Below are 14,021 nucleotides of genomic sequence, written 5' to 3' on the forward strand. Positions count from 1 at the left end.
GGTGATCTGCCCGCCCCAGCCTCCCAAAGTGCTGGGATTACAGGCATGAGCCACTGTGTCCTGTATGGCCCTTGTCTTTAAGGGGCTCAGAGTGTTCTAGAAAAGGGGATTAGTAACTAATAAGAATAACAGAGTGTGCTAAGAGTTGGAGTTGGATCTTAAAGGACAAGTAAAATCATTGAGATGGTAAAGAACTCCCCAAGCAGGGAAAGTAGACTGTATAAAGGGACAGAGAAGTGCAATGACAGGAGGCATGGAGAAGCTGTGAGGAGGGCAATCTAGTGTAAATAACAGGCACATGTGTGGGACTGGAGGGGATAGACCATGAACTGTATAGTGTAGCCAGAAAATTATCTGAGCCATGTCTCAAGTGGCTATGGGGAAAACTGAAGGATTTGGGCTGGGGAGTAACATGTCATTTTCACGGAGTAGAATACCACTCTCATCACTCTGAGAAAAATGGGTTGAAGTAAAGGAAGATCAGGTAAGAAGAAGGGCTGGTCATCACTGCCTGCTGTAACACTTCTTCCTTGAGCAACACAAGCTGCATGAGTACGACATGTTAAGCTGTGTGCTAAGAGAAAGTAAACCCCGATTCAGGGGTCTGTAATCCTCCAGATACTGGGTATATAGGTCATGTGACAAAATGGACTAGTCAATGACACAAAAACATCCATGACCCTATTGAAAAAGTGTCAACTTACCAATTTTCCAGTAACGCTCTGACCACCTTCATTCAGCCAGAACCCAGGTACCATGGCTGAGAAATAAGGCCCCCAGACGCCTGGTACAAAAATTGGGTCTTTGCTGATCTGGAAAGAAAGATGGAAAATATGTGAAAACACTGACTCTCAGGGGTAGAGGAAGGGTTCTCCTCCTAATATTTCTATGACCATGGAATTCAGCTTCTTACTGAATGCCTTTTATGGTGGGGAAGTCACTCTCTCCCAAGAAAGGCCATGGGTCCTTTTTTTTAAGAAACTTTCCTGATAAACTCATTTAAATGTCAAGGTAATAAAAATGATCATTTTGGAAGGAAACTGATAAGGTGTTTCCCTGTTGGCTCCCTCATTATGGCAGAGATTGCAAAGGTGGTCCCCATTCTCCACCCTTCCTGTGTCAACACCCTTTGCAATGAGACTTTGCAGCTCCTCACACTGAGATGTGGGTCTATCTCCCTACCCCTTCAATCTACGCCAGTCTTGTGACTTGTTTTGCCAAGAGAATGAGGCAGATGTGAGACTGGGCCAGTTTTCCAAGCCTAGGTCTCAAAAGGGCTGTGTGCTTCTGTTCTTTCACTCCTCAAACTTGGGCCACAAGAACATGCCCTGACCACGCTGCTGGGTGACAGGAGATGTGCAACAGAGCTGAGTCTGTTCAGTGGTCTCAGGTGATTTCCCAGATATATGAAAGAACCCAGGCAACACCAGCAAATATTCCTAGGTAATCAGTATTGACCAGCCCAGATCATCAGACTCACCTAGCCAACCAACAAACTAGTGAGCAAAAATAAATGTCTACTGTTGTTTGTCACTAAGGTTTTGTATTTGTCTGTAACTTAGCATTTGGGGGACAATAATAACTGATATATTTCTTTCCTTTTACAAACATGTACTGCTACCTACTAACAATCCCGTCCCCCTATTTGGTGCTGGGGAAACAAAGATGAATCAGAGTTCTTACTTTCCAGAAGCTCCCATCTAGTGGAGGAGCTATACAAATAAATAGACAAATAGAATATAGTGTGGTTCATGAGATGGTAAAGACAAAATACAAAATATTGTGGATGGGCACAGGAGGTGAGGAATGTGCTAAAGATTATACAAAGATAGAGGCCACCATTTAGATATATAACCCAAGGCCAACTGCCCAGAATCAAGTAGTAAAACTTAAGTCATTTTGATTTCCCTGAGTTGCTAGCTCTCATAAACAAAGCATAAAACATAAGCTTTACCCCCTGTCAGCGTAATTTGATGAAATTAAAACGTAAGCTTTAGGTCCTTGTCAGCATGATTCAGGAAAATTAAATCAATCAGCTATAAACAAATCAGTTTAAACAGTCCTGTTTGCCCTGAAAAAAAAAAATGTTAACACATAACAGCCAATGACTAAAAAGGTCAAAATACTTTCTCCTTAATGTTTCATAAACTGCACGGTAACTGCCATAAGGTGAACTTCTTACCACTTGAAGTCTTGCTGATGGCAATCTGTACTTTTTGTAAGATAGTAAACTTTCAAATTTTTCCTTATTCTCATTTTATTTTTGACAAGTGGAATGGTACAGAGGTGGCTTCTTAAAAGAAAGGAACATAAACTAAGTTTGAAAAGACTAGTAGGATTTTGCTAAAGTAAAACAGGCATTCCAGGTAGAGGGAAGAGCCTGAAGAAAGCCATGTGGGTAAGAGAGGTGCTCTCAGTAATCAAGATAGTGCCATTTTTTTTTTTTTTTTTTTTTTTTTTTTTTTTTTTTTTTTTTTTTTTTTAAGCAGACCATAGCAGTCCCTTCAACTGTAAGGAAAGCATGTAAACAGACGAACTAGAACAGGTGGGGATAGACCATGTGTTCACTCATCTACAGTGGTACATGCTTCTCATCTATTCAGCAGTAAGGAATGCTGATGTCACATTTATGGTCACAGAAATATTTAGCTAGAGGGTAGGGAAGAAAAGGGAGTTAGGCATACAAGTTGTATTCCAGCAGGTCTTGAGGTTGGGCAGAGAATCTATTCATTTATATATTTCACAAATATTTACTCAGCCCTTACTATGTGCTTGGTAATGTGCTAGGCCCAAAGGATACAGAAGTGATTACTAGCATTGTAGCATGGGGACAGACCTTATTTAACTGTCTTGACCTCAGCTACCCTGGTTATCTCTTTACTAAACCAGAGATTCCACGAATCAGTAGGATTTCCAACCCCAGAATGGGAAGGGGGTGAAGGAAGGCAAAAAACAAAAACAGCATAACATTGTCAACTTTAAATTTTGTCAAATAAGGACAATTTTTCAAAAGGAACATTTTAACATCAAAATAGAAAGAATAATCTCAGGGAGAAAAAAGACAGGCTTTCATAAGAAAAGTAAGTTCAGCTTACATTAACATATGCATTCATTTCTTTACTGGTTCAACAGACGTTAGGCACAGAGATAAATGGTGAACAAGAGCATAGTCCTGTCCTCACAGAGCATCTGATCTTGAGAGGGAAGCAGACCAGAGTGACCAATTACACAGGTTTGGCCAGGACTTTCCCAGTTTCAGCACTGAAAGTCTTGCCTTCTGGAAAGCTCAGTCTCAGCCAAGCTGGGAAAACTGGCTATCTTAAGACAAACATTAATCAGATCATTACACAAATATGTAATTACCAACTGTGAAAATCAATGAGGGAAAGCCAAAAGGTATTAACAGAACACATAAGTGAGGTAACTAATTCAGTCTAGGTGACAGGGAATGCTTCTCCGAGGAAACTGTATATGAATTAAGATTTAAAACATGCATGGAAATTATTCAGGTGGGTGAGTTTGAGTGTGGTGTGTACGCGCACGAGAGAAAGAATGCATGAGTGAGCTATGGCGAATGTTCCAGCCACAAGGAGCGCATACTAACTGGTACTTATTTTCACCACTCTGCCTTTATTTGCCTAGTGAAAATTTTATCAGGTGCCAATTCTAGAAATTTCTTTCCTAAGTCCCAGAGCTTCTTTGAGGTGAGTGAGGCAGTTCATATTCATTACCACTTAGGACCCAGGGTTTGCACAGGTAGAGCCAAAGCCAAATCGTCTCATTCTGTGTCTTGCACCCCCCTGCTTCCAGAACTCCTGGCCCCATTTGAGAGATTAGTCCCCGAGAGGTGTAAGTTGTCCATGGTTAGTACACGGACGACCACGATGGGATTTAAACTGAGGCAGATGTTGACCTCAAACTCTATGATGATGCTCTTTACTTGTATGCATAAATTGCTTAGGAAGGATACACGTCACTTCCCTTCTTCCCATCCCCTGTCCCACAATTTGGGGATGTTACTGCATCGGCTGCAGCAAGAGTTCATTAGAAGATTATGGCTTTGCTGCTCCAAAATGTCAGAGGATGATTTTGCTTGGCTCTGTCCAGGGAGAAAGTTTTGAGTTGACCTCTTTTTGTGGCCACTCATCTGGAATAGCACATGCTTCTCCTCAGACATCCTGTGTAAAGCAAGGAAACAAAGAGTACTTCTAGTCACTTTCAAACCCTGTGTTCTTAGAAGAATCTAGGATTTCCTGGTTTGTTTTGGGAGAGAGAAAAAGAATGCACACTTGTGTATTTATGTGTCATTTAATCTTTTGCAACAAACCTAAATATTTAAAAATGTTTTTGTGAAAGCTCCTTCTATGCTGATGGCTGTCTTGGCCTGGAGGCTGCTCCATGACCCTAAAGAAGGGGAGCTCATCATACCACATTGATGACAGGTGTCCATGCAGGACACTGACTTCCCAGTAATAACGGTACTGTTGGCAGCAACAACAAGAGCTGAGACTTACTGTGTACTTAGTAAAGGCCGGATTCTAAGCATATTACAGGTATTAAATCACTTAATCTTCACAGTAATTCTAAGGGAAAATTCTGTTATTATTCCTATTGTACAGATATGTAAACTGAGGCAGAGAGTTAAATAATACGCCCAGTATTACAAAAACTGAAGGCAGTCAGGCATCAGGCTCTATATTTGTCTCTGCCAAATTATAGTCTTAATTTTAGGCTACCATTACTTCTTTGAGTGTTTCATCTGTTTTGAAGAGCAGAAAGCAAGGGCCATTAGAGCCAACACAGACTTACTCAAAGTGAACATAACCTTCTGGCCTTGATGACAAGTGGGTTAGGGAATCTTCATTTCTTAAAAAGTTTTCGTTAGGTGTTCCCTGATACACCAGTGAACAATAGAAGAGAAAGTATGGGTCGGGACAAAGGCCCATCGTGATTCTAGTCCTGACTCTGCCCAATTCTCAGCCAGGTGATCTTAAGTAAGGTAGCCTTTCTGAGCCTCAGTTTCCTCAACTCCAAAATGGGAGGAATGCATGAATGCTAGAGGACTTTTGTAAAGATTAAGTAAGCTGTCACATATAAATGGTTTATTATATGTTAAACACCAAATAAATGTTAGCTCTCCTTGAAATGAGGCTTGTATGATGGAATAGTCAGGTGACTGGCTGAACAGCCACAGGCAATAGCAATCACAACTATGTAAGGGGGTCTCTAGATTTGTCCTTGGTCTTAGTTTAGTCAACATGCTTAATAATGGAGTAGAAGATGATATAGAAGAAAAGCTTATATTTTCAGATGCTAATGCTTGGAAAAATAGCTTATTACAGGATGTGTTCAAATTAAGATTCGAAATTACCTCAAAGAGCTAGAACACTAAGCAAAATTAAGAAAACAGGTAACATTTATTTACTTATATAGTTAAAAACTTACACTTAAAAGGTATGGGTAGTATTCTCTTTCATAGGCTTGGTGGTGGGAATACTGGTGTTCATTTTGGTATTTTGTTTAAACTGTACTTAGACATTTGGTGTACTCTTTGTGTCTAATACAAATATCATTATAAAAACTTCAAAAACAACAAATAAAAACATTTGTTTGCATGCTGTATGTCAGACACTGAGCTCAATAAGGCTATAAAAATAAGGCAAAATATTACTACTACTATTACTACTACTACTACTACTACTACTACTACTACTACTACTAATAATAATAAAGTGGCATGGTTCCTTTCCTCAAGGAGTTCCTAATCAGACAGGGCAGCGAGGTAGAAATAAAAAAATAACAACAAAACATGGCAAGTGCTATAAAAAGGTAAGAGAGGAGTGCAGTACGAGCCCAAAGGAAGGAATAATTCACTGCCTGGGAAAAGAGTAAGCATTTCACAGAGGTGGCCACCTTGAAGCAAGGCCTTGAACGAGGAGGACATACTTTCTTGGGCAGAGAGGAAGGGCAGCCCAGGCAGAAACAGCTATGTAGACAAGGCTCAGAGTCACGAAGCTGTGCACACATTTTGATTTCAGGGAGCTCCATAGAAAGTTCTGCATTTTACTTTAAATAAAAGATCATGTGGTTTGAAGGATGGGTATAGTTTTGCCTCAACAGATCCTACTGATTCTCAAAAATCCAATTTTAAAACAATTACGGTTGGGAAAAAAAACCATTGAAAAGAGCCTTTATATCAGTTAATAATTATAATAATAAATCATATAGAAATAATAAAATAGTCATTGCTAAGAGTTATCTGCATTTATCATATGCTACAGACTCTTCTAGGCTCTTCACCTATATTATCACATTTAATACTCATGACAACCCAATGAGAGAGGTCCTATCATACTTACTTCACAGATGAGGAAATAGAAGCTGCAGGAGGTCAAATAGCTAGTAAATAGAAGAGGAAGGCTTTCAGGATCCAAATTATGAACCACCAACTTATTTCCCTCTCTATAACTAGCTCTCCTCAGCTATAAAATCAATTGATTGGACTAGAAATGTTTAATATCTCTTTTGTCTTTGAGGTTTTCTAAGATTTCATGAAGTTGAGTCATTCCAGCCCAGCTGGTCAATCAGAACTCTTTTTTTTTTTTTTTTTTTTTTTTTTTTTTTTTTTTTTTTTTTTTTTTTGAGACGGAGTCTTGCTCTGCCACCCAGGCTGGAGTGCAGTGGCCGGATCTCAGCTCACTGCAAGTTCCGCCTCCCGGGTTCACGCCATTCTCCTGCCTCAGCCTCCCGAGTAGCTGGGACTACAGGTGCCCGCCACGTCGCCCGGCTAGTTTTTTGTATTTTTTAGTAGAGACGGGGTTTCACTGTGTTAGCCAGGATGGTCTCGATCTCCTGACCTCGTGATCCGCCCGTCTCGGCCTCCCAAAGTGCTGGGATTACAGGCTTGAGCCACCGCGCCCGGCCTCAGAACTCTTTAGCTAGCTATTTCAACATAGACTCTGCCCTCACATGGCCTGGACTTCATGGGATTGTCTTGGGCTAAATCCTGGAGCTTCTTGAAGTACTCACTTTGTTCTATTGGTAGTACCCTTAGTACTTGCTGTGCTCCATAACCTGTGGCCAAGATTATTGTGGGTTTTTCTGTCAACTTCATGAGTTGTATTTAATGGCTACTGTCTAAAACATCTTACATTAGCTGATTAAGTATTCAGTAAATATATATTGGATACATATTGAGTTCAAACTACTGTTTTAAACATGAAAAGATATAGAAAGACAGACATCAGAGCCAGCAAGTAAGTGATGTAGTCTCTGTCCTCCTGAAGTTTACAATCTAGGGGGACTTGGAATTCAGTATGGGCTGGGACATAACCCAGGTATCAAGTGACTTGTAGGTGTACATTTGTATTCAGACTCAGAGTTACCCTGACAGTCTACAGAGTCAAACACAGTCAGTCCATATTATAGCTGGAGACACAGGGATGAAGAGGATAAGCAAATTGTCCAGGATCATAAAGATCAGAAATGATGGAGCTGGGATTAGAAGCCTCTTTCCATGTGCTCCTGCCTCTCTTTGTGTCGATGCCCAAGTTGGCTCAATGAGTGCATGCCACTGGCTTAGTTTCATCTAAGGCAATGTGCCCGTCAGCCGAGTTTCCCTGTGGTGACAAAGCCCAGAAGCCTGCTCACACCTCTTCTGGGAGAGATGACTGGGCTCAGAGAGGGGAGCTGCTCCAGCTCCATTTGTTCTGCCTGCCTGCAACGCCATCACCCTGAGGCTGGCCTAAGCCTCTGGCAGGGGCAAGAGGCAGGCTCCAGGCGCCAGTCGTCCTGGGAGGGAATAGGTTTTGTTTTGAATGCCTCCGGCCAGGTTGGGAATTTTAGAGGGTAGCCACAGGCATGTGTGGGACCGGGTATTTCCGTGGTGGCTCATCTCTCCCTCCAAATGGACTGTGCTATCGTCTTACTAGAGAAAAACCATTTGTACACAATCCAGCCAACTCCTAGATCACCACACAGTACCAAAAGAAAAAAAAAAAGCATAGAGAATTTTGTTTATGAATGGGGGCTCTCAGCACTCACCTTTATTTCTGCATTTCTCAGACTGAATTGTAAATAGCTGTTAATGTCTGCCTCTCCCATGAAATAGTGAGGAATCATATCTTATCTTAAAGGCAGACACATGATTTAGTAACATGAGCACAGACTTAGCAGTCAGACAAACTTGGGTAATTCTGGTTAGGTCATTTGCTGACCTGAGACTCAGTTTCCTTATCTGTTGATGGGGATCATCTCATTGACCACAGAGCTGTGTCTAAGTCCTAGATGGGGTAATGTATATAAAGATCCTAGGACACAGTATGCTCTCAAGGCATGTTAAGCCACAGACGGCTAAATTCTACTCCTTTTTGGGACAGTGGAAAAGTCTGGTGTCCAATGAGCTTGGTGCAGGTCCAGCCTCTACTCATTTTTAGCTTCATCTCTTTGGTAGGCTCTTCTTTCTCTTCCCTCCTGGATTCTCCCCCATGTTCATCTCACTCCCTACATCTCTTAGGGTCAGCTCATCCAGTCCTACTTGTGCAATGACAATTTTTATCCCACACTCAGGCCTTGCTCGTGAGCTCCACATGGGACCTATGACCTGGATAGCTAATCCACATGCCTTGTTCTGTAGCTCTGGGATGAAGGATGGCACGTTATATTTTTGACACATCAGATGTGTCTCCATCTCAGGATACCATTCTTGACTTCCTGATCATTCATCGCTCTCATCTGACAATAGGTCACAGTGCTCTGTCAAATATTTTTCAAACACGTCTTCCTGTTTCAAACTATTGCCACCACTTTAGTCCAGCCCTTCATCATTTCTTGCTTGGGTTATTACGAGGGTGATGAAACTGGATTAAACTCGTTTCCCTGACTCAAATAGTGTCCTCCACCCTGTACTCTCTTAAGCCTCACTCAGAGAATCTTTCATACCTCCACCACAATGATCTTTCTAACACACAAATCTAATTCTATCATTTCCCTTACTAAAGTCCTTGAGCAGCTTGCCACTACATATGAGACTGTCTGATCTAGCTTTTACCTTTTTGTCTCATGAAATCCCTTATGTTATCATTTCCCAATCCTCTGCCCCCATCACTTTTTATTGCACCAAGCCCGTCACAAGCTAGGCCCCAGACTAAGTGAACAACCTGAAATTCCCCGTGTGCCATTTTCTTTCTCAACTCTTAGTGTTCATAAATTCTCCTCTCTCTGATTAGAGGGCACTCCCTCTCGCCTTCCCCCGGCTAATTTATACCTATTCTTTTTATTTTTGTTCATATATATATATATAAAAATATTGAGCCTTCCTCTATTCCCCAGCTGGAGTGAAGTGGCAGGATCTCGGCTCACTGCAATCTCTGCCTCCTAGGTTCAAACGATTCTCCTGCCTCAGCCTCCCGAGTAGCTGGGATTACAGGCGCCTGCCACCACGCCCAGCTAATTTTTATATTTTTAGTATAGATGGGGTTTCACCAGTGTTGGCCAGGGTGCTCTTGAACTCCTGATCTCAAGTGATCTGCCCGCCTCAGCCTCTCAAAGTGCTGGGATTACAAGCATGAGCCACTGCACCTGGCCACTTATACATATTCTTTTAAGAACATGCATAACCCAGCACTTTGGGAGGCTGAGGCTGGCAGCTCACTGGAGGTCAGGAGTTACGAGACCAGCCTGGCCAACATGGTGAAACCCTGGCTCTAATAAAAATACAAAAATTAGCTGGGAGTGGTGGCACGTGCCTGTAACACCAACTACTTGGGAGGCTGAGGCAGGAGAATCGCTTGAACCCAGGAGGCAAAGGTTGCAGTAAGCCAAGATCGTGCCACTGCACTCTAGCCTGGGCGACAGGGTGAGACTCCGTCTCAAAAACAAACAAACAAACAAAGAACATGTATAACACTGAACTCAATGTTATCTCCTCTGAAAAGCCTTCTATAAACCCTGACCTCTACCACAATGTTGGGTTAGGTACTCCTGCTGCATCTTCACTTAACTCTGTAATTCCTGTATTTTAGCTTGTCGTAACATACTCTACATGTGTTGTAAGTGTACATCTCTATAAATACAGCTGTAATGTGTACTACAAGGTAATGTGTACCTGTTTGTAAATTACATCACTAAACATATGTAGGACATGGCTACCATTATCATTAACAGGACAATGACACTAACATTAAGGGCAATAATAGGATATAAAACACATCTAATATTATCTGTAAGCAAGAAATGGTTAACAAAGATCGGGCTTACCAAATTTTCCTCTCCTCTATTTGGGGGTTTCAAAATGGCTAAGAGTTTGCCCTTCCTAGAAACCCAATCTCTTTATTTCAGTCTCAGTAAAACAAGATACGCACAAAACCTATCCACAGATATCTCCTGAGGCTTAGCAGTTTGAGTGGGCGGGGAGGGCACTGAGCTGGTCTGTCACCCTATCAAACACTCCTCAAATTTGGATAGAGGGAGACAGTCAAATGTTGCCTGCAATGTCCTGAATTACTTGCAAAGTATTTTGGACTCCTTAAATCCTGAATTCCTTATCCTTTATCATTCTTGAAACTCATATGTGATCACAGATAAAATTTAATCCATATGTTTCTCATTCATTTATAGTTAATGTACCCAGATTGCTTTGCAAGAGAGATAGAATAGCCAAAAAACTTGGAAGCCTTCCAAAAGTTCATCCACATTTTCTCTCTCCTGTAGACAAGAAGCCACACTTGGCCTTCTGTATACAAATGCCTAACTGGCTCCAGTGAGCCCAGACTGGTTTTCAGCTTTGAAAGCTCTGAGAGCTGTGTGCCTTCAAAGATATAAAATTATATCATGTATTTTTCACAGTCCAAACAATCTGTGGTGGGTAAACACATATTGGTCTATTCTATGGATCAGGCAAGGGAGGAGGAACAGGTGGGGCAGAGTGGGTGCAAGGGAGAGAGCTAATGAGGAGGTAGCGTGCTCTGTCTGCACAATACTCATCAACTGCAGTCTTAGCTCTGTTGCTCTGACATCACGTAGTGAGGTGGATCCTGAGTCAGAACCATATCTTCTATTTCTGTAAAATCCTCCAGGAGTGAGCATAGTACTAATTATGAATTAGTTCTCTAACACGGCAAAAACAACGCTCTTTTTTTGATTCTAAACTGGCTGGTAGGAAAAATAGCTGTCTCCTGCGGACTTCAGAGTTCTGTTAAAAGGATGCCTGAGGGCAGGCAGTCTCCAGCCGAGAGTCTCTGTTGTGTGACCTTGGTCTTTGGGGTGTTCATCTGAAAACTGGGACAAATAAGACCTCTCTTACAGATCCGTAAAGATTAAATGTGGCAGAGTCTATTACTGGCCTTGGTGCAGTGCCGGGTACATTCAGTGACCTAGAGAAATGTAGCCTGTGTTAATATCATCACCTCCATACAAGCCAGGGTGAGTTTCTTATTTATGGATTGGAGCTCATGTGGGGGTTTAATTTTTTTTTTAAAGACTTGACACTATCTTGACTAGAATTCTGAAGCTGGGTACAGAGGTTATACTGGCTCTAGAGAAGAGGGAGAAAGAATCAACACAATCACTCAGATGGGTTAATTTCTACTTGTAAGATCTGTCGGTGGGCATAAGTAAAATTGAGGGTTTACCCTGTTTACCGCATATTGTATAAAGGCAAGGAGAGCCTTGCTTGATTTATATTCAAGCATCTTTTACTAAAAGTCAGAATTTCTGTGCATAAGCATCAATCGTTGCCTTTTGGAAGTATTCCCCAATAGAACCCACTCTTGCTTCTCAGGCTTAGCTCAGAGGAATTCAGGATACATCCATACCAGTCTAGACCTGAAGAATCCTGACCTTCAAAACACTTTCTCCATTTTTGGCGGGATAGAAGACAAGAAGACTAAACTGAATAGGCAAAAAGAACTCAAAAACTCTCCATAGACACCTGGGTAGCTCCCCTGCTTGATTGCAAAAGTATTAGGAACTGAGAGGTGTTTATCAAATATCAGTGGAAGTGATGAGGGTGAAGGAATTTAACCCTTCCACCTTCTCTATAACAAAGGGGATTGACGAGAGGATTAAGAAAGTGTGATGGCTGGATGGGAGGAAGTCAGCAGAAGAGAACTGAAGAGAGAGGGTCTGAAAGCCTACATTCCCTAGCCACCTGACATGCTACCTGGGACAGCACACGGTGGCACATGTGCCAGCACATCTGTGGCAGGCAGAACTGCTCACAGCCTCTTTCTTGCCAGGTCTGGACTAGGCCTGTGAATCCTTCCCAGGCCTGGGTGCCTGGGAGCCACTGCAATCAGCAGGGTGACCTATCTGTGAAAGATGGGCCACTTTCACACACATTCTTCCAGCTAAGATACTAGGCAAGCCTGAGTCACTCCCAGTTTTGATGGAAAAGGAAACTGAGCTTCAGAAAATCAACTCAGGTTCCTTCCTGGGTTTACACATAGGGCAGAACCAAGACTTAGACCCAAATCTGACTCACAAGTCCATATCCTTCCTAAGACACTTTTTTTTTTTTTTTTTTGGAGAAAAAAAAGATTGAAATAAGGAGAAGCAAGGAAATAGTAGGCAGATAGCACCTTCTTTCACATTAGGTCTGGAGGCAGCCCAGATCCTTCTGTGCCCTGAATGGAGTATGCCCCTTGGTAAATTCAAGAGAGGTAATGGGATTTTCCGATGTCAGGAAAAAAGAAAAAAAAAAAAATCACACATTTAGTGGTATCTTTTTCCTCTTCTCCATATTCAACATTCTCTAAAAATGTTAAGTGAGCCTCATGTTAAAGAAAAAAAGAAAACACTTAAAAATTGTTTTTCTATTTAAATGAATTTCTATAAAACAGAAATGGTTTGTAACAGAGAGGCGAGGGACACTAGAAAAGAAGAAAGAGCCCTCGGAGGGAAAGTGGATCCCGGAGGGCTTAACCTCTGCCTGTGCTCTATAAAAGACCACGCTAATATGTAAGGTATGTAAACACTGCAGAACAATCAGAAACAAATGAAATGATGGCTTCAGAGTAACAGTATTCAGCTGTGGGCAACAGCCAGGAGGCAGCTTTTGTTATGAACAGATCATAACAAAATGCCTCCGATATGAAGCAGGCCTGATTTTAACCCTTGGAATAGGCTATCTAGGGTATGAACATGTGTCTGGGGCCCATCTGGACTTCCTTAGAAGAAAAAAAGGAAGGAAAGCAACTGTCTGTGAAATATATGACATGATGTAGGGTAGAGTCAGTCCTGTGAGAGTGGCTCAAATAGAGATTGTGTATTTTTTTTTGGAGACGGAGTCTCGCTCTATCACCCAGGCTGGAGTGCAATGGTGCAATCTGGGCTCACTGAAACATCTGCCTTCTGGATTCAAAGGATTCTTCTGTCTCAGTCTCTCGAGTAGCTGCGACTACAGGTGCTCACCACCAAGCCTGGCTAATTTTTTGTATTTTTAGTAGAGATGGGGTTTCGCCATATTGGCCAGGCTAGTTTCGAACTCCTGACCTTGTGATTTGCCCACCTCGGCCTCCTAAAGTACTGGGATTACAAGCATGAGCCACCGTGCCTGGCCAGACATTGTATATTATTGATCTGTAACATATTTAGCTCATAAAGCAACCTGTGCCAATTATAATGGCTCTTATTATCATTTTTTTTAAAAAAAGCATTACAGATGAATGCAGTGGGGGAAAAGGGAGGGAAGGCAACTAACATTTGCCAAGCAGCTACTACGTGCTGTTTGTTTCATATTCTTATCTATAATCTTCATGATAATCTACCATTTCCTTTAGTTTACAAATAAACGTGGCTCACAGAAGGTCAAAGCCTTGCTCATTGTCCTACAGGTAGCAAGCAGCAGAAGGGGGATTTGATCTGGGTCTGACTCCAAAGCCTGTTCCTTTTATACCCAGCTGCCTCTCAGCTACTTGGGAAACAGGAAAGTCAATGAATGTAGGGGCATCCGTGGAACCAGCCTTTCCCCTTTCCAGACATTTTAGCTTTTGTTGTGTGTTTACAGAGAGGGGCCCAAGTGT

General features: G+C 41.9%; 1 protein-coding gene across 12 annotated transcripts in view; it reads right to left on the minus strand.

Moving 5' to 3' along the window:
* The window catches only part of FGGY (FGGY carbohydrate kinase domain containing), a 447,226-nt gene that overhangs the window by 160,291 nt on the left and 272,914 nt on the right, over positions 1 to 14,021 (minus strand). For all 12 annotated transcript variants that reach the window (XR_748250.2, XM_010365749.2, XM_010365751.2 and 9 more), the window contains one exon: positions 705 to 812. Coding sequence is in view for 11 of the 12 variants with exons in the window: in XM_010365749.2 (XP_010364051.2) it covers positions 705 to 812 (108 nt within the window). In the remaining variant the exon portion in view is untranslated. The remainder of the gene's footprint in view (positions 1 to 704; positions 813 to 14,021) is intronic.

The sequence above is a fragment of the Rhinopithecus roxellana genome, chromosome 12, assembly GCF_007565055.1.
Source record: "Rhinopithecus roxellana isolate Shanxi Qingling chromosome 12, ASM756505v1, whole genome shotgun sequence".
Taxonomy (NCBI): domain Eukaryota; kingdom Metazoa; phylum Chordata; class Mammalia; order Primates; family Cercopithecidae; genus Rhinopithecus; species Rhinopithecus roxellana.